Source organism: Somniosus microcephalus, chromosome 32 (assembly GCF_052327205.1).
Source record: "Somniosus microcephalus isolate GS21.2 chromosome 32, FLI_Smic_1.0, whole genome shotgun sequence".
NCBI lineage: Eukaryota > Metazoa > Chordata > Chondrichthyes > Squaliformes > Somniosidae > Somniosus > Somniosus microcephalus.
The window spans coordinates 36,247,739-36,272,425 of record NC_141018.1 but is presented as its reverse complement, the minus strand read 5'-3'; the positions used below and the strand labels follow the sequence as shown (position 1 = coordinate 36,272,425).

The following is a 24,687-nucleotide window of genomic DNA, read 5'->3' as shown; positions in this document are numbered from 1 at the left end:
GTCTGTGGGACCCGTAACCCAGTGAGACTCAGTGTCTGTGGAACCCTCACCCAGTGAGAGTCAATGTCTGTGGAATCCATACCTCACTGTGAGTCAGTGTCTGTGGAACCTGTACCCAAGTGAGAGTCAGTGCCTGTGGGACCCGTACCTCAGTGAGAGTCAGTGTATGTGGAACCCGTCTCTCACTGTGAGTCAGTGTCTGTGGAACCTGTACCCCAGTGAGAGTCAGTGTCTGTGGAACCCGTACCCCAGTGAGAGTCAGTGTCTGTGGAACCCATACCTCACTGAGAGTCAGTGTCTGTGGGACCCGTACCCCAGTGAGAGTCAGTGTCTGTGGAGCTGTATCCCAGTGAGAGTCAGTGTCTGTGGAACCCGTACGCCAGTGAGAGTCAGTGTCAGTGGAGCCCGTACCCGAGTGAGAGTCAGTGTCTGTGGAGCTGTATCCCAGTGAGAGTCAGTGTCTGTGGAACCCGTATGCCAGTGAGAGTCAGTGTCTGTGGAACTCGTACCCCAGTGAGAGTCAGTGTCTGTGGAAATGCGACCCAGTGAGAGTCAGTGCCTGTGGAACTGTCCCCAGTGAGAGTCGGTGTCTGTGGAACTTGTACCCCAGTGAGAGTCAGTCTCTGTAACCCGTACCCCAGTGAAAGTCAGTGCCTGTGGAACTGTACCTCAGTGAGAGTCAGTGTCTGTGGAACTGTTCCCCAGTGAGAGTCAGTGTCTGTGGAACCGGTACCCCAGTGAGAGTCAGTGTCTGTGGAACCCGTATCCCAGTGAGAGTCAGTGTTTGTGGAACCCGTACCCCAGTGAGTGTCAGTGTCAGTGGAACCCGTACCCCAGTGAGAGTCAGTGTCTGTGGAACCCGTACCCCAGTGATAGTCAGTGTCTGTGGAACCCGTACCCCAGTGAGAGTCAGTGTCTGTGGAACCCGTACCCCAGTGAGAGTCAGCGCCTGTGGAACCCATACCCCAGTGAGAGTCAGTATCTGTGGAACCCGCACCCAGTGAGAGTCAGTGTGTGTGGAACCTGTACCGCAGTGAGAGTCATATCTGTGGAACCGTACCCCAGTGAGACTCAGTATCTGTGGAACCCTCACCCACTGAGAGTCAATGTCTGTGCAATCCATACCTCACTGTGAGTCAGTGTCTGTGGAACCTGTACCCAAGTGAAAGTCAGTGCCTGTGGGACCCGTACCACAGTGAGAGTCAGTGGATGTGGAACCCGTCTCTCACTGTGAGTCAGTGTCTGTGGGACCCGTACCCCAGTGAGAGTCAGTGTCTGTGGAACTCGTACCCCAGTGAGAGTCAGTGTCTGTGGAACCCGTACCCCAGTGAGAGTCAGTGTCTGTGGGACCCGTACCCCAGTGAGAGTCCGTGTCTGTGGGACCCGTACCCCAGTGAGAGTCAGTGTCTGTGGAACTCGTACCCCAGTGAGAGTCAGTCTCTGTAACCCGTACCCCACTGAGAGTCAGTGCCTGTGGAACTGTGCCCCAGTGAGAGTCGGTGTCTGTGGAACTGTTCCCCAGTGAGTGTCAGTGTCTGTGGAACCCGTACCCCAGTGAGAGTCAGTGTCTGTGGAACCCGTACTCTAGTAAAGTCAGTGTTTGTGGAACCCATACCTCACTGAGAGTCAGTGTCTGTGGGACCCGTACCGCAGTGAGAGTCAGTGTCTGTGGAGCAGTATCCCAGTGAGAGTCAGTGTCTGTGGAACCCGTACGCCAGTGAGAGTCAGTGTCAGTGGAACCCATACCCCAGTGAGAGTCTGTGTCTGTGGAACTCGTACCCCAGTGAGAGTCAGTCTCTGTAACCCGTACCCCAGTGAAAGTCAGTGCCTGTGGAACTGTACCCCAGTGAGAGTCAGTGTCTGTGGAACTGTTCCCCACTGAGAGTCAGTGTCTGTGGAACTCGTACCCCAGTGAGAGTCAGTCTCTGTAACCCGTACCCCAGTGAAAGTCAGTGCCTGTGGAACTGTACCCCAGTGAGAGTCAGTGTCTGTGGAACTGTTCCCCACTGAGAGTCAGTGTCTGTGGAACTCGTACCCCAGTGAGAGTCAGTCTCTGTAACCCGTACCCCAGTGAAAGTCAGTGTCTGTGGAACTGTTCCCCAGTGAGAGTCAGTGTCTGTGGAACCGGTACCCCAGTGTGAGTCTGTGTCTGTGGAACCCGTATTCCAGTGAGAGTCAGTGTCTGTGGAACCCGTACTCCAGTGAGAGTCAGTGTCTGCGGAACCCGTATCCCAGTGAGAGTCAGTGTCTGTGGAACCCGTAGCCCAGTGAGAGTCAGTGTCTGTGGGACCCGTACCCCAGTGAGAGTCAGTGTCTGTGGAGCCCATACCTCACTGAGAGTTAGTGTCTGTGGGACCCGTACCCCAGTAAGAGTCAGTGTCTGTGCAGCCCGTACCCCAGTGAGAGTTAGTGTCTGTGGAACCCGTACCCCAGTGAGTGTCAGTGTCTGTGGAACCCGTACCCCAGTGAGTGTCAGTGTCTGTGGAACCCGTACCCCAGTGAGAGTCAGTGTCTGTGGAACTGTTCCCCAGTGAGAGTCAGTGTCTGTGGAACCCATATCCCAGTGAGAGTCAGTGTCTGTGGAACCCGGAGCCCAGTGAGAGTCAGTGTCTGTGGGACCCGTACCCCAGTGAGAGTCAGTGTCTGTGGAGCCCATACCTCACTGAGAGTTAGTGTCTGTGGGACCCATACCCCAGTGAGAGTCAGTGTCTGTGGAGCCCGTATCCCAGTGAGAGTTAGTGTCTGTGGAACCCGTACCCCAGTGAGAGTCAGTGTCTGTGGGACCTATACCCCAGTGAGAGTCAGTGTCTGTGGAGCCCGTACCCCAGTGAGAGTTAGTGTCTGTGGAACCCGTACCCCAGTGAGAGTCAGTGTCTGTGGAACCCGTACCCCAGTGAGTGTCAGTGTCTGTGGAACCCGTACCCCAGTGAGAGTCAGTGTCTGTGGAACCCGTACCCCAGTGAGAGTCAGTGTGTGTGGAACCCGTACCCCAGTGAGAGTCAGTGTCTGTGGAACCTGTATCAGCACCTTTAGGCAAGGTGAGTAGAAAAAACTGGGGGAAATCCATTTACATCAATTATAAAAACCAACTGATGAAAATCTCGCTACAGAAGAAACCGACATGGCAGGAAGTTAGGTGACAGAATATTTTTTAGCTTTTCCAGGAACCCAGTCTGACCACAGCGTACTTTCTAGAACAGTGATACCATATCTGTATCTTGGTACGACACTCACACAGATATTTGGACTGTCAAAACCACAGAGAGAACCAGCTGGGAGATTCGGATCGGTTTTGAAGTGGGTTACCAGCCGATGCCTCGACCTCAGTATCATCCCCTTCCCTGGGACCTCGACCTCCGCGAAGGACTAGAGCAGCACCATCATGGGAACATCATCACTTCCAGGTTGCTCTCCAAGTCACTGCGCTCCTCAGTCGATGCACTGTGAAGGTGTTCGGCCTTTTCCTTGTGGCGATGGTGCTGAAAGAGTGCAGCTAGATCGGGATATTGACTCAGTGACTGTGAAGGAATTACGATACATGTCCAAGTCAGGATGGTGTGTGACTTGATGGGGAACTTGGAGGTTATTTTAAAATTCTCATCCTTGTGTTCAAATCCCTATGTCTGTAACCTCCTCCAGCCCTACAATCTTCTGAGAGCTCTGTGTTCATTCAGTGCTGGCCTCTTGCACATTCCCCACTCCCTTCCCTCCACCATTGGCGGCTGTGTCTTCAACTGCGTGGGTCTTAAGCTCTTTAAGTCCCTCCTTAAAGCCTGCCTTTTCTAACCAAGCTTTTAGGCACCCATCCTAATATTGCCATCTTTGGCTCAGTGTCAATTTTTGTCTGATAACGCTCCTGTGAAGCGCCTTGGGCCACTTTATACGGTAAAGAACCTATATACAGGAAACTCTCGTTTAAACGGCATCCGGAATTCTCTATTAACCGGCAAAATTCATACTCCGAAAACAGCACCTCAATAACCGGCAATGTTGCTGAGTCCGAGTCCAAGTCTCCCGCGGTGGCCGAGTTAGTCAGTGGGGGTAGTTCTCCAAACTGCCACTACTCGGCTTCTTGGCGCTGTCGGAAGTCCGAACACCTCAATAACAGGAGTCTGACTCTCCCGCGCTGCCGGGAGTACCCAATTACTGTATACTGCACATTTCTTGATTTTTTAAATTTTTGTTTGTTAAAAATAGCCTCGGTAGATAACCCTCTCCGTCTTCCGGAATTTTGAATCAACCGGCACCATCCCGGTCCCGTCGGTGCCGGATACCAAAGAGTTTCTTGTAAATGCAAATTGTTTTTGTTGATGCGGAAGCTGAACCCATGTCTGTAAATGTAGTTCTGCGAGTCAGTGTAGAGGTGAAGTGGAATAGAAGACAGGGGACAACGAAAACCAGGGTGTAATTCAGATCTCCTTTCAAGTTGTATCTTTAATACTTGGATTTTATATAATTAGTTACAGTCCAACCGTAGATGAGAGAGGAATCTGGAAGTGGACACCTCGATCTGAAGCTGGAGTGTTATCAAACAAAATTTGACACCTAGCCAGCTAACATAAAAGGGAATCCAAACGTCTTCTATAGACATATAAATAGTAAACGGGTAGTAAAAGGAGGAGTGGGGCCGAATGGAGTCCTATGCATGGAGGCAGAGGGCATGGCTGAGGTACTAAATGAGAACTTTGCATCTGTCTTCACCAAGGAAGAAGATGCTGCCAAAGTCATAGTGAAGGAGGAGGTAGTTGAGATACTGGATGGAATAAAAATTGATAAGGAGGAGGTACTAGAAAGGCTGGCTGTACTTAAAGTAGATAAGTCACCAGGACTGGATGGGATGCATCCTAGGATGCTGAGGGAAGTAAAGGTGGAAATTGCGGAGGCACTGGCCATAATCTTCCAATCCTCCTTAGATATGGGGGTGGTGCCAGAGGACTGGAGAATTGCAAATGTTACACCCTTGTTCAAAAAAGGGTGTGAGGATAAACCCAGCAACTACAGGCCGGTCAGTTTAACCTCGGTAGTGGGGAAGCTTTTAGAAACGTTAATCTGGGACAAAATTAACAGTCACTTGGACAAGTATGGATTAATTAAGGAAAGCCAGCACGGATTTGTTAAAGGCAAATCATGTTCAACTAACTTGATTGAGTTTTTTGATGAGATAACAGAAAGGGTTGATGAGGGCAATATGGAATAAAAGGGACAGTGGCAACATGGATACGAAATTGGCTAAGTGAGAGGAAACAGAGAGTAGTGGTGAACGGTTGTTTTTCGGACTGGAGGAAGGTATACAGTGGTGTTTCCCAGGGGTTAGTAGAAACAGAGAATGGTTACAGCACAGAAGGAGGCCATTCAGCCCATCGAGCCTGTGCCAGCTCTCTGCAAGAGCACTTCAGCTAGTCCCACTCCCCCACCCTTTCCCCATAGCCCTGCAATTTTTATTCCTAAGGCAGTACTAGGACCACTGCTATTCTTGATGTATGTTAATGACTTGGACTTGGGTGTGCAGGGCACAATTTCAAAATTTGCAGATGACACAAAACTTGGAAGTATAGTGAACAGTGAGGAGGATAGTGATAGACTTCAAGAGGACATAGACAGGCTGGTGGAATGGGCGGACAAGTGGCAGATGGAATTTAACACAGAAAAATGCAAAGTGATACACTTTGGTAGGAAGAACAAGGAGAGGCAATATAAACTAAAGGGTACAATTCTAAAAGGGGTGCATGAACAGAGAGACCTAGGAGTATATGTGCACAAATTGTTGAAGGTGGCAGGGCAGGTTGAGAAAGCATTAAAAAAATCTTACAGGATCCTGGGCTTCATAAATAGAGGCATAGAGCACAAAAGCAAGGAAGTTATGATGAACCTTTATAAAACACTGGTTCGGCCTCAACTGGAGTATTGTGTCCAATTCTGGGCAACACACTTTAGGAAGGATGTGAAGACCTTAGAGAGGGTGCAGAAAAGATTTACAAGAATGGTTCCAGGGATGAGGGACTTCAATTACGTTGATAGACTGGAGAAGCTGGGGTTTTCTCCTTAGAGCAGAGAAGGTTGAGAGGAGATTTGACAGAGGTGTTCAAAATCATGAGGGGTCTAGACAGAGTAGATAGAGAGAAACTGTTTCCATTGGTGGAAGGGTTGAGAACCAGGGGACACATTTTTAAGGTGATTGGCAGAAGAACTAAAGGCGACATGAGGAAAAACTTTTTTACTCAGCGAGTGGTTAGGATCTGGAATGTATTGCCTGAAAGGGTGGAGGAGGCAGACTCAATCGTGGCTTTCAAAAGGGAATTGGATAAGTACCTGAAGGAAAAAAAATTGCAGGGCCACGGGGAAAGGGCAGGGGAGTGGGACTAGCTGAATTGCTCTTGCAGAGAGCTGACACGGGCTCGATGGGTCGAATAGACTCCTTCTGTGCTGTAACCATTCTATTCTATGATTCTCTGAGACATTAGGACAGGTGACCAAAAGCTTGGTCAAAGAGGTAGGTTTTAAGGAACGTCTTAAAGGAGGAGAGAGAGTTGGAGAGATGGAGAGGTTTAGGGATGGAAGCTCCCATCATCGAGCCAACCTTTCCGAAGGAGCAAGCAAGCTTCCGTAGCGGCCGTAACTGCTGCGACCAAGTGGTAGCTTTAACAACGCACATCGAAGCAGGCTTCCAGCCCCAGCTCAAGACCGCTGGAGCACCCGTGGACCTGTCAGTGGTCTATGACACAGTATGGAAGCATGGACTGCCTTTCAAGCTCTCCAGCAATTTACCCTGTAGAACAACGGTCCATCTTCTCAACTCCATGCTCAGCAACTGACGCTTCTGTGTGTACTCTGGCTCCCAGAAGAGCTCCTAATCAGACCCTGGAACACATCATTGAGCACTGCCCTCAGAGGAAATTCGCAGGCAGCCTACAAGATATCCACGCTGTTACACCGGAAGCTTTGGCTTGGATATCTGACTTAGATATTGACATTTGATTTGCTTTGCTACTGCCATACCACAGAAGAGGGAGGGAATTCCAGAGCTTGGGGCCCAGGCAGCTGAAGGCACGGCCGCCAATGGTGGAGCGATGGAAATCGGGGATGTTCAAGAGGCCAGAATTGGTCGAGCGCAGAGATCTGGGGGGGTTGTGGGGCTGGAGGAGGTTACAGAGATAGGGAGGGGCGAGGCCATGGGGGGATTTGAAAACAAGGATGAGAATTTTAAAATTGAGGCGTTGCCGGACCGGGAGCCAATGTAGGTCAGCGAGCACAGGGCAGCAGAATTTCGGATGAGCTCAAGTTTACGTCAAAGCTTCGTCACATTTTTTAAAGCTTAATTTCTACTGAAAGTTGACAGGCCTGTTAAATGAGTTATTTACTGCGTTGCCATGGCAGCTCAATGTTAACCAGGTGGCAGCAATGTCTGGGGCGAAAGGTGTGGCCATGGCCCTGACGTCATGGCGGGGGAGGCACGTCGCCGCGCCCTGACGTCACAGCGCCGGTGGGAGGGGGCGGGCTCGGCGGGGGCGCCGCTGTCACGCGACAGGGTGCGTCACCGGCAGCGGCTGGGAACAACAGTGGGCGCGTCCGAGCGCCGGGAGGGGCGGGGCTACGAAGACACGGAGCTGGGCGGGGCGACGAAGACACGAAGCTGGGCGGGGCGACTAAGACACGAAGCTGGGCGGGGGCCGGGCGACTAAGACACGAAGCTGGGCGGGGGCCGGGCGACTAAGACACGAAGCTGGGCGGGGGCGGGGGCGGGGGCGGGGCGACGAAGAGACGAAGCTGGGCGGGGGCGGGGCTACGAAGAGACGAAGCTGGTCAGGGGCGGGGCGACGAAGACACGAAGCTGGGCGGGGCGGGGCGACGAAGAGACGAAGCTGGGCGGGGGCGGGGCGACGAAGAGACGAAGCTGGTCGGGGGCGGGGCTATGAAGAGACGAAGCTGGTCGGGGGCGGGGCTACGAAGAGACGAAGCTGGTCAGGGGCGGGGCGACGAAGAGACGAAGCTAGGCGGGGGCGGGGCCTCGGGCTGCCGTGTTGTGAGCGATCGGGGCTATATTTGGTGCGCGCGGCTGACGCGTTTCCGTCGTGGACGCGCCGCGCGGGAGCGAGCGCCGAGGATAAATCGGAGCGGCGGCGTCGAGCAAGAGCCCGGGCCGGCCTGCAGCCTCCCCCCACCGCCCCCCTCCCTCCAAAACACACCGAGCCATGGACAGCCGACTGAGCGGCTCAAACTCCGGCCACTGACTGGCTCACTTCCTTTCAGTTTTTAAATTTTGTTTTAAAAAATTTTTACCTCACGGAGTGACCGGCCGCTACGCGGGGGAAGGGGGAAGCATCCTTGAGGGCCGCCGAGGGAGAGTCAGTGGGGTCGGTCTCCCTCTTCCTTTCCTTCCCCCCCCCCCCCCCCCACTCACACTCCTCTGAGGGGGACAACCCAGGGTGGTGGCGGCGGCGGCTGACCGGCCGACCCCCAAATCCCCCCGCTGAGGGACGGAGCCGGTGAGCGGACAGCCGCCGCCCCCCCCTCCTTCCTCTTCCCCCCCCCCTTTCCCCACCCCACACACACACACCCACACACAAGACCTGAGGTGGCCGGAGCCGCGGTGACCGGCGGCTAGCTGACCCCTATCGCAAGGAGATGGAGTGGGGGCCGGAGGCCGCGCTCGCCCTCTGGACACTCCTGGCTCTGTGCGCCGGCCGGCCGGCCGTCCCGCGGAAAGTTTACAGCAACACCTGGGCGGTGCACATCGCCGGCGGCCAGCCAGCGGCCGACAGGATCGCCCGGCAGCACGGCTTCATCAACCTGGGCCAGGTGAGCAACCCGCGGGCAGCCCCTCACTCCGGGGGAACCGCTGCCAAAAAATCGCATTTTACTTCAATCTGCAATTGCACGCTGACCGAAAATCACATCTATTTGAGCAAATGAGTTAATTCTCAGTAACTTTTTTGCGAGAAAAGTGCCAGGCAATTTTTTGTTTTGTTTACAAATCCACAATGCATCTTTGTGTCGTATTGCTTTTTAAAAAAAAAATGCTGCACGTCTTTTTTCATCGCAGGCACGCCTAGACTCTTGTGGGCTTCTTTCAAAGCGAAATTTTGCTCATTTTTCTTTGGTGAAACTTTTATTTAAAAACACTGAAGTTTCAACGCCGGGGAAGCCGGTTCTGCCCATGGTATTTGTTCTCTGTCTCTCCGTCGGGAGCGAGCTGCTCCCGGTTGTTTAGCCTTCAGTATACTCCAAATGGTGGAAACGAAATCCATAATAACTTTTAAAAAGGGACCTTTTTGACATTTACAAAATAACTTTTAAAAGGGACCTTTTGACATTTAAAAAATATATAATTAGAAAAGAATGCTGAAAGGTCAAGGGAAATGAAATCTAATCTTGACACAAGCGATGGGCTGATTGGCTTCCTTGTCTACTGTAAAACTATCATTGATTCTGCTTCATGTAGTCACTTGTCATGCCTTTATTGTAATAACCCCTGTGTATGAACCATTTTTTTAGCCTCGTCCAATATGTTTTGTTTCTCATAACATGTCATTTAGTTATGGAAAGAATTATGCCCAAGTATGAGTTGCATTTCTCTGTCCTTATCTCTAATACCAAGAAAGGAGGAAGCTGTGAGCAAGAGATTTCTGCAATTAATTATGGTTCATTTTAGAGTCTTTATCATTTGAGTCCTGGGGCTGTAATTTGGGTTCTGCGTTGGAAGTTGTCGCAACCCTTCCTCGTATTGCAGTGTTGTTCCATGATCTGGGCAAAAAATAATTGTTCATTCCCACTGCCTGTGTGCTCTGGTGTCCTGTGTTTCACCTACTAATTCTTGACAAGTGGCTTCCCTCGCCTGTACTTAAATTATGGATGAACATTTATTTGCATGTTCATAATTTTTTTTAGTATGTCAGTCATCGTAGACTTGGGTTGAGGAGGGTGAAAAATAGTGGAGATTCAATTTTATACTCATAGGATTCTTGTGTGTCTGAATAGGCTTTGGGATCTTTATCTGGAATATAGATCATGTATTGTAATAAAATAAGCCCTTATTGTATGATTTTTGACTCCTTTTACCACTGTATTAATTTTGCCACCACACGGAAAGTGTTGTTGCATACTTTGCTGCTGTGCGTTACCACTTGTTCCTATCTTGTAATGCAAGTGTGGAACAAACTAACATTCCTGGACCTCAACAGAACTGACTTTCCCAGACTCTAGGACAAGGCGTTTCACACCACCGTTTGAGTTACAGACTTCTGGATTTTAACCAATATTTAATACACCTGAGTTCAGTATTATGTTGTAGTTACAGGTTCACATTTTGTCCTCTGCTCAGTGATCTCCATGAGTGGGTCACATGAAGCGATGTGTAAGAGCTTTATTCGTTCAAGGCTTATTAAATGAATAATTTTTTAACTTTATCCGCGTAAGATGTTCTGAAGTGTGTGTACTATTTTTCCAGGATATCCTTGATTAAAGGTAGTCATGATTTTCGCTGACATGTACTCCTGTTTCCTCTACCAATTTGGTAGAATTTTATAAAAACTTTATGGGAATATCTCAAAATGCAACTTTTTTTTTTACTAGCTGGGAAGTAGTTTTTTTCTCTAAACCTAGAAGAGAATAGTAGTTTTCTAATTTCATAAGTTAATAACATTCAGTGCTATTTACTATCCCTCATGGATTTAACGTGTTTTTTGTTTAAAAATACAAACATTGCAATATTTAGAAATGCTCAGTCATGAAGCGAGTTAACTGACTGTGTGCTTGTGGTACAGTGGGTTGGTGTATTAATGCACTGTGCTGTAGATTCACTGTTTCTGCAAATTGTATGTTCCTGACTATGGCCATCTAGTTTGGGGAGGCTCAGGACATCCTACACCTATTTCTTGTGTTCTTATCCACAATCCTGCAGGTGAACAATCCTGAGATACTCTTCATACCGATTGAGTGAGAGTTTGTCTGCGATTGTCAAGCAGAGGAAAATGCAATGCAATCATTGTAATGTCAGAAAACTAAATGGGAGGTTCAGATGACAATCTAAACTGTATGAGTTTTACTTTTTAAAAAATCTCATAAGGAGTCTGGGGAAGCATTATTGATGGTGATCTGCAACCTCTGTTTACTTTAGCTGGTGTTGCTGCTCTAGAGACCTGTTTGAAGCTAGCAATCCGTAATAAAAGGGGGAGCAAATCTGGCTCCACGGGTTTAGTTTTAGATGGAAGCATGATGGCAACTCATGAAAGTCTTGAAAATGTCTCTGGTGATGTTGGATCCTCTTTATTTTATTGCAGATTGCTATCGGCAGCAGGCACTCTGGGTCAAATGGCACTCCTGGCATTTTAATTTCATATCAGAGCTCCTTGAGTAAAATTAGTTTTTTGAATACACGAGACTATTCCATACAGTAATTTTGTACTGTCTGTATGAAACCCATATTAATCAGACTTCCTCCTGCAGAAATAGCTATTCTGCACTGGGGTTAAGGCAGAGATACTGTTGCAGCAGAAGTGGTTACTGATTCATGCCATAATTCAGTACTGTGATCTTGAACACATATCTCACCCGAAGGCAATTTTTTGGTTATGTTATTGAGTCATTTCTATATAATGCAGACTGAGTAATTTTTCATGAGTAAGCTTAATGAAAAATTCACGGGTTGAATTTTGCCCCAGGCTACATTTGACCTTTTCATAAAACATGACAATCACTTACAATGGTTTGATTTTCACAGTAGGAACAGGAGGAGGCCATTCAGCCCCTTGAGCCTGTTCCACCATTCAACGAGATCATGGTTGATCTGCATCCTAACTCCATTCACCTGCCTTGGTTCCATAATCCCTTAAATCCCATAAAGGGCAGAAGCAAGATCCACAAAAATAAGATCCAATTTGCAGTAGTTTTCGCGGTTCATGTACAGATTCAGAATGTACCTTATTTTGTGGGGTCGTCGTCGTACATGTCTTCATACTGTTCCCTTTAGGGAACTGTATGAAGTGGTGGAAGGATTTCTCGCCGCGATTAATGCTCCTTCCGTGACCGTAACCATCTTCGTACCAGCCATTAGGGTGGTTAGTCCTATGGCGGGAGGGTTTTACGGGCTCCCACAACCCATACGAGGGGGGGGCCACCCACGGACGCAAGTATCCCGCTGGATGTCAACCCAGAATTTAGAGCCGGAGCTCTGACTCCACTTGCCGGGACTGTCTGGAGCGGGGTTCGAAACCCTACGCCTTCTGGCCCAGCGGCGGGGATGCTACTGCTACGCCAAAGGCCCACTCCATTTTGTGGGGTAACGGTTTCTTAAACACCACAAAGGAAACATTAAATTATCTAGATCAGTCAGTACGTTTCAAATTTATTGGAAGAATATAGGAAGAATATATCAAAGTTTAGTTACAACTAAAGAGTAATGTTGAACATTTGACCTAGTGCTTAGAAAGCCTGGAAAACTAAGTTGTGATGTGAGGTGAATCTGATATTAAACTACGTTGTCCATCTATTTGATTTGGTCAAAATATGATTTCTTGGTAAATAGGATTTTTCCAGCATCATCTTAGTACTGCTATTCCTAAGCATTTTGGATATTCTGGTTAAAAATTTGTGGGAAGAGGTGAGGAAACAAACTGTTATTGAATAGGTCAGGATTGATGCATCTTTGCAAAATGCAATTGCCTATTTGTAAGGACGTTTGGTCAGTTCTGTCTGCACCTGTGTTTTCCGCGTTAGGAATGTTTAAATATTAAAGATTGGATGTATTTGTGAATCCCTGTTAGTTGCCAGAGATTATGAAGATTAAAATGTCAGGTGATTTTACTGGATAGTAATTTTTTGGTGTGTTGGATCCAGGTAAAAGTCCTTAGGAGTTTTTGCCCCCCCCCCCACCAACCCTTTTTCCCCATTGACTCTGAATTGTAGTGTCTAGGACATGGTACAGAGAAGCCCTTCAGTAAGTCGCCCAAGTACTGTAGCTGTTTTTTTCCACCCATGAACCTCTACAGTAAATGCCATTCGGCAATTTGGTGAGAATGAGGAAGTCATTGCTGAGATCAGCGAGTGGAGTACTGCACTTGAATTTGCAACTTGTTGGTCGGTATATCCATGTACATACCCCTTGATTTATTTATTCATTGGATTATTGTGGAAATCCTATTAAAAGTTGCCTTGATACTTTTTCTTGTGTCCAATTTATTATCGGCTGAGCAGCCCTCTAACCAAAACCCAAAATGTTAGCTTTGTCCACTGCTTTAGGAGGGAAAGCAAATGGAACAGATCTCCAGTTAGATTTTGTAAACTTTGTATTGGAATATCTAAAGGGATAAGTATGTAAGGAAATGTGGCATCCAATTTGTGCACAGCAAGGTCCCACAAATAGCAAAGAAATTACCGGATAATCTGTTTGTGATTTTGAGTGATAAATTTTGGCCGGACACCAGGAGAACTCTACTGCTCTTCGTATCGTGCCATGGGATTTTTCACATCCACCTGAGCGGTTTAACATCTTGTACAGTATCGGAGTAATTTGAGACCAGACATGTGAGTGCAGCGTGGCTCGGGGGGAACGGGTGACTTTGGACCTCTGGTTCCCAAAGCTCTCCCCCACTGGGGGTTTTCCTCGCCTCGTGTCTGGGTCTGTTGTTGACTCCATTGATAGAGATTGATCGCTGTGATTGGTCAACAACTTCATTATCGTTGGATCATTGACTACCAGGATGGCAGAAGGCAAACTAGATGGACCTTTTTTTTTTGTCCAGCAGTTCCTATGTTCCTATCATCTGAAAGTTGACCCCTCCAATAGTGTAGTGTTCCCTCTGTACTGCCCTAAAGTGCCAGCCTAGATTATGTTTTCAAATCTCTGGGATGGGGCTTGAACCCATGACATTCTGACTCTGGGGAGCGTGCTACTACTGAGCCAGGGCTGACACCTGAAAACTCCAATTTATAAAAAGCTGTACAGTACATGTTGAGAACCGGACATTTGTGCAAACTAAGCCTCTATCTTACAGCTACCAGAACTCCTGCTTAGAGGTCATGAGTTAATCAGTTATTGCTTTATCTTGTGTACACCACCAGTCCCTAATCAGTGGGTGTCCTCTAACTGGAAAAAAAAATCAATTTCCAGTTCTAAATATTTAAATAGCATGTTTGAGGAGTCCTGCAGTAGATTGCAATATAAAAACACATTTGAGCACTTACTAATTAAGGTACAAACTTAAAAATTTGCTTGGATCTTATTTGTCCTCTTCCCCAGCATGCAAACCACTCTTTTCCTCCCCCCCCCCCCCCCCCCCCCCCGAATTGGCAACTAATTGACCACTGTTTGAATTCCTGGATTAAACAAAGCCTGCACTCATTTCCTGAAACTTCAGGAGTGGTTCCTAGTAAAAACAATTACCATTTATCAGGAAAGAGATGTGGTGAGGTTAAAGTGGTTAGTTTGCAAATGTGCATTGTCACGTAATAGGGCATAATGCAACACTCATTAAATATTTTTGCAGTGTTGAAAGAGAACATATCTTTCGGTTGACTTTTATATTTAAAAAAAAAACTTTACCAAAGACACAGACTAACGTCTAAATACTTATAACATTTAAATTGTGACTTTGGAAAAAGTAGTATTAAGAATTTTTAGGATCTGCAAAAGGCCATTGGGCCCATGAACCTGTGCCTTTTTAAAGTTTTAATCTGTTGACTTCAAATATGTCTCCAATTTCAGTAGTCACTGTCTTTATTAGAACCTAGTACTGTATTGGCCAGGGTAGTTCTGCAGCAATAGGTGTTTTTATGTGCAGTAACTGATCCCAATTCAATACTGTTACAATACAGGTTTCTGATTTTAAAAGTGGCCCTACTTTGGAAATGGTGAATATAATTAAGTAAGCTTGTAATCGTGTGAAACATTGAAACTTGTTTAATCCTGAAACCTGACTCTCCATGTATAATAAGGGTTGAGGTGGATGTCAGACAGAGGGAGTATTAATGTGGCGTTTCATTTTTTATTTGCCTTTGGAGATCATTGGTACTACAGTCTTACAGTATTGTGGCATAGCTTCGTATTGTCATGGCTTATTTAGCATATTGTTATCCGTATAGGAAAATCGTTTTTAAGCCCATTTATGTTTTATATTTTCTCAATTCATCACCTCAAATAGCACACAACCAACCTTACCACCTGTGACAGACCTATAACCACCAGTACTTCACCTTAGTCTTGCATAATTCAAAATGTGCTCTCCAAACATAACCCAAGCTTGAAAGGGCAAACTCTAATTATATTGCTGAGTGTTTTTCCAAATTGAGATATAATACCCATCTATTTCATCCACAATCCTAGTCTGTCAGAATTTTTGTAAGAAAAAAGCCTTGTGCAAGACACTTTTTTGTTCGACTTTCATTGAATTTGCTTAAGAAAATTATAATGGCCCATATTTTCCGATGCCTACAGGTGTGTACGAGCTGTTCACACACCCATAGGGATGTCGGAAATGCCGGTTTCAGGCATGCAAAGCGCATACGCTGAAAACCGGCATTTCCGACCTGTCAAGAATGCTCTTGACAGATCGGACGCCTGTCCTAGATAAGGGCCTCTGCGGGGTGGAGAGTTCCGCTTTCTGCAGAACCTCCGCCCACTGAAAATCCTTAGAAATTTTACGCCTGGTAAAAGCCGACGTAAGGCCTGATTTTACCAGCATAAGAGTTTTAAAAAAATTTAAAAAAATAAAAAATTTTTTCACTCATTTATAATTTAAAAATACTTTTAAAAAGGTGTTTGTTTTTAGCCCCGTAGAATTTTTTTTCCAAAAGTTACATTTGTTTAAAATATTTAATTGAATGTAATTTTAACTCCTTTTAAAAATGTGATGGTTTTTAAAACATTTAATGTTTTAGTGTCTCTTTGGGGTGATCTCCATTCATACTTTTTTGACAGGTCTATATGTCAAAAGTATGAAGGGAGATTCCCTTCTTTCATTGGCTGGCCTGGCCCACGTGATCCCAGGGACGCTTGCGAACCGCCTGCGCCCCTGGGATACGTGGGCCCTGCGCATTATATTTGTGGAGAGGCCCAGCATCGAAAGTGTCCGGACCTCAGAAGCCCTCGGGTATTTTTTTTTCCGATAGGCATCCGCATGCAGGAAGCCTCCAATCAGAAATTACGGGCCGTTGTACTTGTTGAAAGGTATTGTTGTACTGTATGTGTGGGACTGTAATTTTAAGGACACTGTTGGTGTTGCGATAGCTTTGTATCTAACAGTAGTAATTTTTTTCTTTTTATTCCAATCGCTGCAGTAATTTCTTGAATTTGCCTGAGAAATTATAATTGTGGAAATTAGTCTGTTTGCATAGTGAAAAGATGGTAACCTTCGGTTTCTTTTGACACATTTAAAAAATGTGGCATTTTGGTTTTTACAATAACCACGTGTATGTTATATTACAGTAAAATTTCACACCAGTGTTAAAACAACTGTGGCAGTGTTTGCATTGCCTTGTCACTACCGAAGTATCAACACTGCAAATAACCTTTTCATTGCCATTCCCCGTCACACATTGGGCTAGAATGTCATGATGTCCTGTCGCTTTGTCTATAGCGAGATGCTACATTGCAAACTAATATTTGCACGTGTTTGTATTCTGTTGAAACTTTGTATTGAGGATTCACACTGCTGTGTACATTGTTTCCAGGATGCTAGATGCTATGGGGAAAATATCAAATTTGGAATTGAAGGAATAGCTTTTCAATTCTTTTCCCCATTCCCCAATTTTCCAGCTTCCTACCCTGAAAGCGTGCTGACTCATGCTGAGGTTTAGTTCCACAGGTAGTGGCAGTCCTTTTATTTCACCCAAGCGACTGTTGTTCATGTGCGCCTAAGTGCCAGCAAGCTATTTGAAGCAGGAGGCATTACAGTCGAGTCGAATCTTGTCCTCGCCTGTATTTCCAGCAGGGAACTCTTGGTGTTTCCCCCGCCCCCCCCCCCCCCCCCCCAATAATCCCTAATCCACAGAGATGCTAAAACCAATTGTAGCACCCCTGCTGCTGCAACAGCTGAGCAACTAACGCAGCACAGACTAGGGATTGAATCTGGGACCCTGCTAGTTTGTGCAGATCGACTACTCATTGTCTTTAGCAGCTGAGCCATTGAGGAGTCAGACTGGTCCTGTAAATTGATTACTACCAAAACATACAGGAATATTGACAATTTTGGAGAAAATACCATTGGAATGTGAGAACTCTGCACCACCCATAAATCAACATGAAACTTCTGAAGTATTTGGTTAAATAAAACATTTCACAGGTAGACACTAGGATTTCAAGCTTACAGGGTTTGTCTGGTTCTGTTTAGAAAATTAGAGAAGCATTGGGTGGCACTATGTTGGAATGCCTATGAAAAGTGCCAACTTTTTTTAATCTGAGTTTGTATACCACATTCTCCAGAATAAATACTGATGCTAATAAATAACATTTTTGACTGAGGTTTCAAAGGTATCAAAATTTAGCAACTGTTTGACTTTTACTTAGTAAAGTACTAAACTTACTTAGTAAAGTACTGAATTATCATGAGTGAAGACAACATGGGAAGAGGGAGGTTGTGTGGAAGAAAAGAGGGTGGTGGGGGGGGAAAAGAGTTATTGACATAGGCACTGCGATGACTAGGAAATATATCAGTCTGGTTTTATCCGGGTTTGAAAATAATTCCTATTTGTACAATGAAAGTTGGTGGGTACAGGAAACTTTGGTTTATCCGGAGGTTAACTGTCCGGAATGCTCGAGCCACCGGCAAAAATCAGGAGCCGTTTCGTTGCTTTTTTTTTCTTTTCGTTGCTTTTTTTTTTCACCAGTCAGGCTCTGCAAGGTCTCGCTGAAGCTGTTGCTAAGCTACAGAGATGCTTGCAAGGTACGGCCGACTGTTTAGAAGCTGTGCAACAGGGTTTGTTGCCAGATACGGAGCTCAAAATCTCCGTATGTTTCAACATTAGCGCTGGTCTGTCCGGCAGTTTTGATGGGACGGCAAAAGCTCGGTCCTGTCGGTGCCGGGTAGCACAGTTTCCTGTAGTTTTATTTAAAGTGGCCATTATAGCTGTTCATATTCCTGTCCTCACTGACATCTGCACACACACACTTCGAGCAGGAATTGCTGCAAAGCTATTGGGAAAGATATAGCATTTTGAGCTATACAACACTTGAGTGAAGTCCTAGTGGAAGCGATTAGAGGAGATGAATGAGGATCATGCACGAAGTCTATTGGCACAACATTAAAGCGCATTAACTTAAATTAAATTTTTCCTGTAGCGTTTTGGTACCAGTATGCGAAACAAGCCACGCGCCAACACTAGAATCTCTGTCTGCTCAGACTGGGTTAGTGACTGCACCGTCAGGAAGCACTGCAGAAAATGTTTCCCAAAGGAAGGTTATTGGGATGAAATAATTATGGAAATGAAAAACAGGGCAGCGAAACAAGGTTAAACAGATAGGTCTTTCTATCAGTTTAGAAGGGGTTAGGAAGAGGAGACTAGTGCGTTTCAATTTGCCCAATGTAGGGCAATTGAAATGGGATATCACTGAGGTTTCACTTCCCACAGTGTTGTGACTGTAGTGTAATTATTAATTTGAATTACCTATTCATTTTGTGCTAGCAGTTTAAATTCCAGCTGGTCTGTATGTTGACAATGATGTGACTGTTCAGCGTTCTGTGCTACTGTAGTAACATTGAGGGCTTTTCCCCCCTCCCAGTTTTGAAGGGATTTGGAGAGCCTAGAATTTTTGTATACCAATAATTGCTGGAAAAATCCACATGATTACTTGCAAAATGAAAAATAGAAAGTCTTCCATTTTTAGTATTTTTCCATTCACTGTCAGCAGGACAGAAACCCAATCTTTGTGATCAGCAATGCATCATGTCAGCAAAATAGAGATTGTGGTCATATGGTGTACCTTGGACTGTATTTAGATCTGCATTGGAATTGGAAACCAGCTGTTCTGATGTGAATACTGTATCTGTAATCAAACCTTTATGAAGCTGAGATAGCTGGTTTCTGTTTGGGACATGTGGATGCTATTGGCGTCGGGATTTGGGGTACAGATCTGTTACTGAAATGGATAGTACTTAGGAATTTAGTACTGTATTGTCACTAATTCTAATTTCCAATTTTTTTCCCAATAGTTTCTTAATTAGTATATTTTAAAACTAGCTTTTAATAATGTCTGTGACTATTATAGGTTATCTATTGAAGATTATTCCAGGCATGTGTTTTATTGTCTTTCGTGTTGGTGAATACTACAGATTATTTTGTTCCACTCCGATATACCTTTAGCTCGAATGGCATGCACCCATTGTGGTGGGCCCCAAGATGGTACGTCAGATCTCTTAAACTAATTCCGTAATAGCATAAATACTTATTTTAAAAAAACTCACTCAAACCTGTATCCTTCTTGGATCCTCATGGATTGACTAGTGTATTCATTCTTGTCTAATGGATTTCAGCTGCATGTGATGAACAAGTACCAACTTAGCCTGTTGCATTATATGTGAAATATGTTTGGGTATCTCGTGGCATTACTAAGCAAGACCAGCATTCCATTTGTTTACATTATTTAACAAGATAAATGCCTTTTGTTATTGATGTTTGCAATGCTAGTGTAATGGGCAACCACATTAAATGAAACAGTAATTTAATTTTCAAATTACTACAATATTTTTAAATCTTTCTCTTTCCTTTGTGTCTCAAGAATTACTGCAGTTTCTTTTATACTACAAAGGTATTCGTGTGGCTGAACTAAAATCTGTAGCAGATAGATTTGTTCGTCCATATAATTGTGGTGAAATAGATGGTTGTCAGTGTATATTTGGCAATTGTGTAACTGCATTTTTTAAAAACATGTTTTTATATCTGGAATTGGTCTGAAACTTTCTATTACATAGAATTTTATACAGCACAGGAACAGGCCATTTGGCCCAACAGGTCCATGCTGGTGGTTATGCTCCACACCAGCCTCCTCCCACCTTACTTCATTTCAACCTATCAACATATCTTTCAATTCTTTTCTCCTTCATCGACTTGTCTAGCTTCCCCTTAAATGCATCTATGCTAATCACCTCAACCGCTCCTTGTGGTAATGACTTCCTCAGTGTCACCAATCTTAGTGAAGAAGTTTCTCCTGAATTCCTTATTGGATTTATTATTGACTATCTTTTATTTATGGTCCCTAATGATTCTACATTCTAATGCTTTGCACTTCGTCATCTTTAGTCAGTATAACTGATTAGTTGGTATCAATTATTTTCTTTCCAGTTCTGTTCAATATCCTTTTCTGTTAAAGTTTTGTTGGGAGTGATATATGAATTTTATTCTGTTGAATTAAACTGAAGCCCTGCCTGCCTGCTCAGGCAGAGTTAAAGATCCCATGGCACTATTTGAAGAGCAGGGGTGTTCTCCTGGTGTCCTGGCCAGCATTTATCTCCAAGTAACTCCACCAAAACAGATTATCTGATCATTTATCTCTAGTGTTTGTGGCACCTTGCTGTGCAAAATTGGCTCTAACAATCGTGAATTCTCTTTAAAAAGTAATGAATTAGCTGTAAAATGCTTTGGGATGTCCTGAGATTGGGATTGAAACATAGAAAAAATAGCAGGAGTAGGCCATTTGGCTCTTCGAGCCTGCTCCACCATTCAATATGATCATAGCTGATCCTCTATCTCAATACCATATTCCCGCTCTCTTCCCCATACCCCTTGACGTCTTTTGTGTCTAGAAATCTATCTCACTCCTTAAATATATTCAGTGACTTGGCCTCCACAGCCTTCTGTGGTAGAGAATTCCACAGATTCACCACCCTCTGAGTGAAGGAATTTCTCCTCATCTCAGTCCTAAATGTCCTACCCCGTATCCTGAGACACTGACCCCCTCGTCCTAGAACCCCCAGCCAGGGGAAACATCCTCCCTGCATCCAGTCTGTCTAGCCCTGTCGGAATTTTATATGTTTCAATGAGATCCCCTCTTGTTCTTCTAAACTCTAGTGAATACAGGCCTATTTGACCCAATCTCTCCTCATACGACAGTCCTGCCATCCCAGGAATCAGTCTGGTGAACCTTCGCTGCACTCCCTCTATGGCAAGTATATCCTTTCTTAGGTAAGGAGACCAAAACTGTACACAGTACTCCAGGTGTGGTCTCACCAAGGCCCTGTATAACTGTAGTAAGACATCCTTGCTCCTGTATTCAAATCCTCTTGCAATGAAGGCCAACATACTATTTGCCTTCCTAACTGCTTGCTGCACCTGCATGTTTACTTTCAGTGACTGGTGTACAAGGACACCCAGGTCCCTTTGTACATCAACATTTCCCAATCTATCACCATTTAAATAATACTCTGCCTTTGTTTTTCTTACCGAAGTGGATAACTTCACATTTATCCACGTTATACTGCATCTGCCATGTATTTGCCCACTCGCTCAACTTGTCTAAATTGCCTTGAAGCCTCTTTGCATCCTCCTCACAACTCACAATCCCACCTAGTTTCGTGTCATTGGTAAACTTGGAAATATTATATTTGGTTCCCTCATCCAAATCATTGATATATATATATTGTGAATAGCTGGGGCCCAAGCACTGATCCCTGCGGTACCCCACTAGTCACCACCTGCCACCCCGAAAAAGAAAATAGGTGCTATATAAATGCAAGTTCTTAACTGCCTATGTTGGAATGGGAAGTTTGTTTCTTGAAAATGTCTTTTTTTTTGCTAACTAAGGACCATTCGTTGGCTGAGGGGGCAGTCTGTTAACCTGTTACTAGCTTGATGTATCAAATTCACAGGCCTATTGGAATATATTTATGCTGGCATTTTGAAAGAGAGGGAGAGGGAAGCAAATAGTTCCTGAGCCGTGGCTAGATTTTGTGTTGCACATTTAGTGTTTAGATGATGCCAGACTTGTGAACCTGTGTACATTTATAGGTAGGAAAGACTCTGGGAGGTTAAGGAGTGCCACAGTTTCGAAATACTAGGAAAGAGCAAGTAAGTGTAGGAAATGGAGTGGGTCTCTAATTCAACAGAGCAAGGGCCCAGAGGAGGAACTGTATACATGATGGTGTATTTGAAGCTTAGGAAGAACAAAAGAGTAAAGTTCAAAGGAGCAGTGACTATTGATTTTAAAACTGAGATGAGAATGTTACAACAGCAGCATTGAGTGCAGTATGCTATTGAATAAAATCTGCACTGTGCAGAACTGCTGTTGGTGTTCTTGGCTTTTCTCTCTTCTGTCGCTGTTCCGTACTCTGCAACTTGGAAAATATAGACTTTGCGACCGTCTTGGCGATATCTAGGTTTAAGGTAAAATTAAAATACTGTTATTGGCATTGATTGTATGCAAATATTTTTGGAAAAACTGAAAAATCGAGGTGAAGGCTGAGTCCATAGTGTAGTAACTCCTAAGATTAAAAAAGAGATGACTGTGTGTGTGTAAATTGGGAAATAATGGTTTGGTGACACCAAGCTTGAATTTTAAAAGCCTGAAGACTGCAGAAGGAGGGTGCAAAGAGATTCATGGTTTGGGGTCCTGGCAAGGAATGAGCATTGTTTTGTATGCCAGTGTGTTGTGTATATACTTTGATCTAAAGTGCGTTAGAAATAAGGGTTTCACTGTTCTCTTTCCATTACCCTGCCACCACCATGGGATCGATTCTCATTAACAGTACAGTACCTACTGGCTTCAATATACAGAATCCCTTCTAAACAACCTTACAATAAACTCAATTAAACTTTAATAATGGAAGTGGCTTGTTCTTTGTTGCCATGATCTTGATCCTCCACTGCACATGGACTTGACGTGTGAAAGGCTTGAAAATCACAGTGGATATCTAGGAGCGCAGTCTACATCCAACTGTGGAGGGAGTTCCTTATGACCGTATCCCTTGACTTGCCACTTTTATGAAAGGTCCTTGGGTAGTGAAGCCCCCAGCTAAGCTTTTGAAACTTGATGCAGCATCCCTATAAATAACATGGAGCTAAATCTGCTGTTGCATCAGGGTTTCACTTGGGCGAGTCAGTAATAGGTTTTTACTCCTAGCTGAGCAACCTATCTGAACTTGCACGAGGATGTGGAACGCATATGGGACACAGTTACTGTTCCAAACTATATTGCCGTCTCAATTGATGGTGTCAGGGCAAAGCCTAACTTTTATTATTTGGCTCTGCAGATTCTTTACAGCAGCCACTTCAAGCTGTTTGTACACCTTGTGTACTCACTTATTTTCCAGACCTGTGCTTTCTTTTTTTAAATGCAAGGTAAACTGGTCTTTCTAGGTCCCAGGGATGCCTAGTATATATTTTACCCAAAACACAATTTTTTATGACAAATCAGAAAGTTGCTAAACTAGGAGTAATATTCTACAGATAATTAAAAATAAATAAATAAATAAATAAAATAAAAAATCAATCTTTCCATGCAGGGTGTAAGATACCCATACAGATTACTTGTGTAACCCCAAGCTCTGCCTCTGGTTGTGAAATAATTAAAGCTTGCTGTTTCGCCCCTGTTATGTAAGAATGGAAGATCACATTGTTCAGGCTTGACATTTGTGTGCACATTTTTTACTGTTTTTTCCTTCTGCTCCTTCATCTCTTACTCGCTCTCTTTCTCCCCCACCCCCCTTCCAAAAAAACACTTGGGTAAGCTAGCTACCATAGGATTGTGCAGTATTCTTTCTGTTAAAGAATGTCTAGTACTCAAAAGCATAATCTAGCTGTCATCGATGAATGCATTTGGAGATGAATCTTGCTGATCTTTTTTAGATGAGGAAAGCTTATATTTCATTTTCTGTTTGAATAGGTAGTATGATTGTCACTGCTGAGTTAAAGGAGTATACGTTGACTATAGCTGTGATGGCTCACAGCAGGCAGAGTTCCACATTTGCGTCTTGGACAGTAATGGGAGATGAGGAAAATAATCTTTTGCTCACATAAAAAGAGCAGTGCATCAACACTGTACTTTGGAGAATGAGGCCTGGTGGGTGATGTGCCAATGCAATAGATTGCACAGCGGAGTAGTAGGAAGTGCATTTTCCTTCACATGGCATATTCACTGTCTTTTAATATGTATTAAAATTTTTGAGCTCATCAAGGTGAGGGGTGCTGGAGAATGGTACTCTTCCCATTTCAGGCACCTGGGTGTTGGCCTCAAGTGCTCACTCAGGTCAGGTATAGCACAGCCAGAGGCAGAGTAAAGTATATTCTGTCCCAACATCATGTCTCATCTCCACCCTCAGATGATCAACCACTACTGCAACAGTGTGACATTCTTTCCATTTCCCATACCAGCCATCCTGTGGCTTTTCCATGAGATTGTTTGTGCCAAGTTGGGGACAGTTCTGTGCTGTAGGCCTAATTTCACTCGGAACTGGACTGAGACTGCCCAAACTCATCTCACATACAGGCCTTGCAGACAAAGGAGACTTGTATCTCTGGGCCATCATGTCATTTATACAGCGCCAGGAAATTAATGGTTTTGGTTTGCTGTTTCCCTTCTGAATCTGGTGCGTGTAGAAGAACCGAGATGATAGCCTACGTGATGAAAATGTGCATAAAGTGCCCACAATGCACTCAAAATTGGAAGTGACTCGTATGCCATTTGGTGTGAAAACACTTGGTTCCATAAAATAGTCTAAAGCTGTGAGGAACCACCACTGAAAGAGAGTTCCTGGTGTGAAGCGCAAC

At 44.8% G+C, this 24,687-nt stretch overlaps 1 protein-coding gene across 1 annotated transcript in view; it reads left to right on the top strand.

Annotated features, from left to right (window-relative positions):
• Nucleotides 1-8,065: 8,065 nt before the first annotated feature.
• furina (furin (paired basic amino acid cleaving enzyme) a) overlaps nucleotides 8,066-24,687 on the top strand; it is a 106,343-nt gene continuing 89,721 nt past the window's right edge. Inside the window, exon 1 of the mRNA XM_085972426.1 lies at nucleotides 8,066-8,796. Within this exon, the coding sequence (XP_085828552.1) occupies nucleotides 8,623-8,796 (174 nt within the window). The 5' untranslated portion in view covers nucleotides 8,066-8,622. The remainder of the gene's footprint in view (nucleotides 8,797-24,687) is intronic.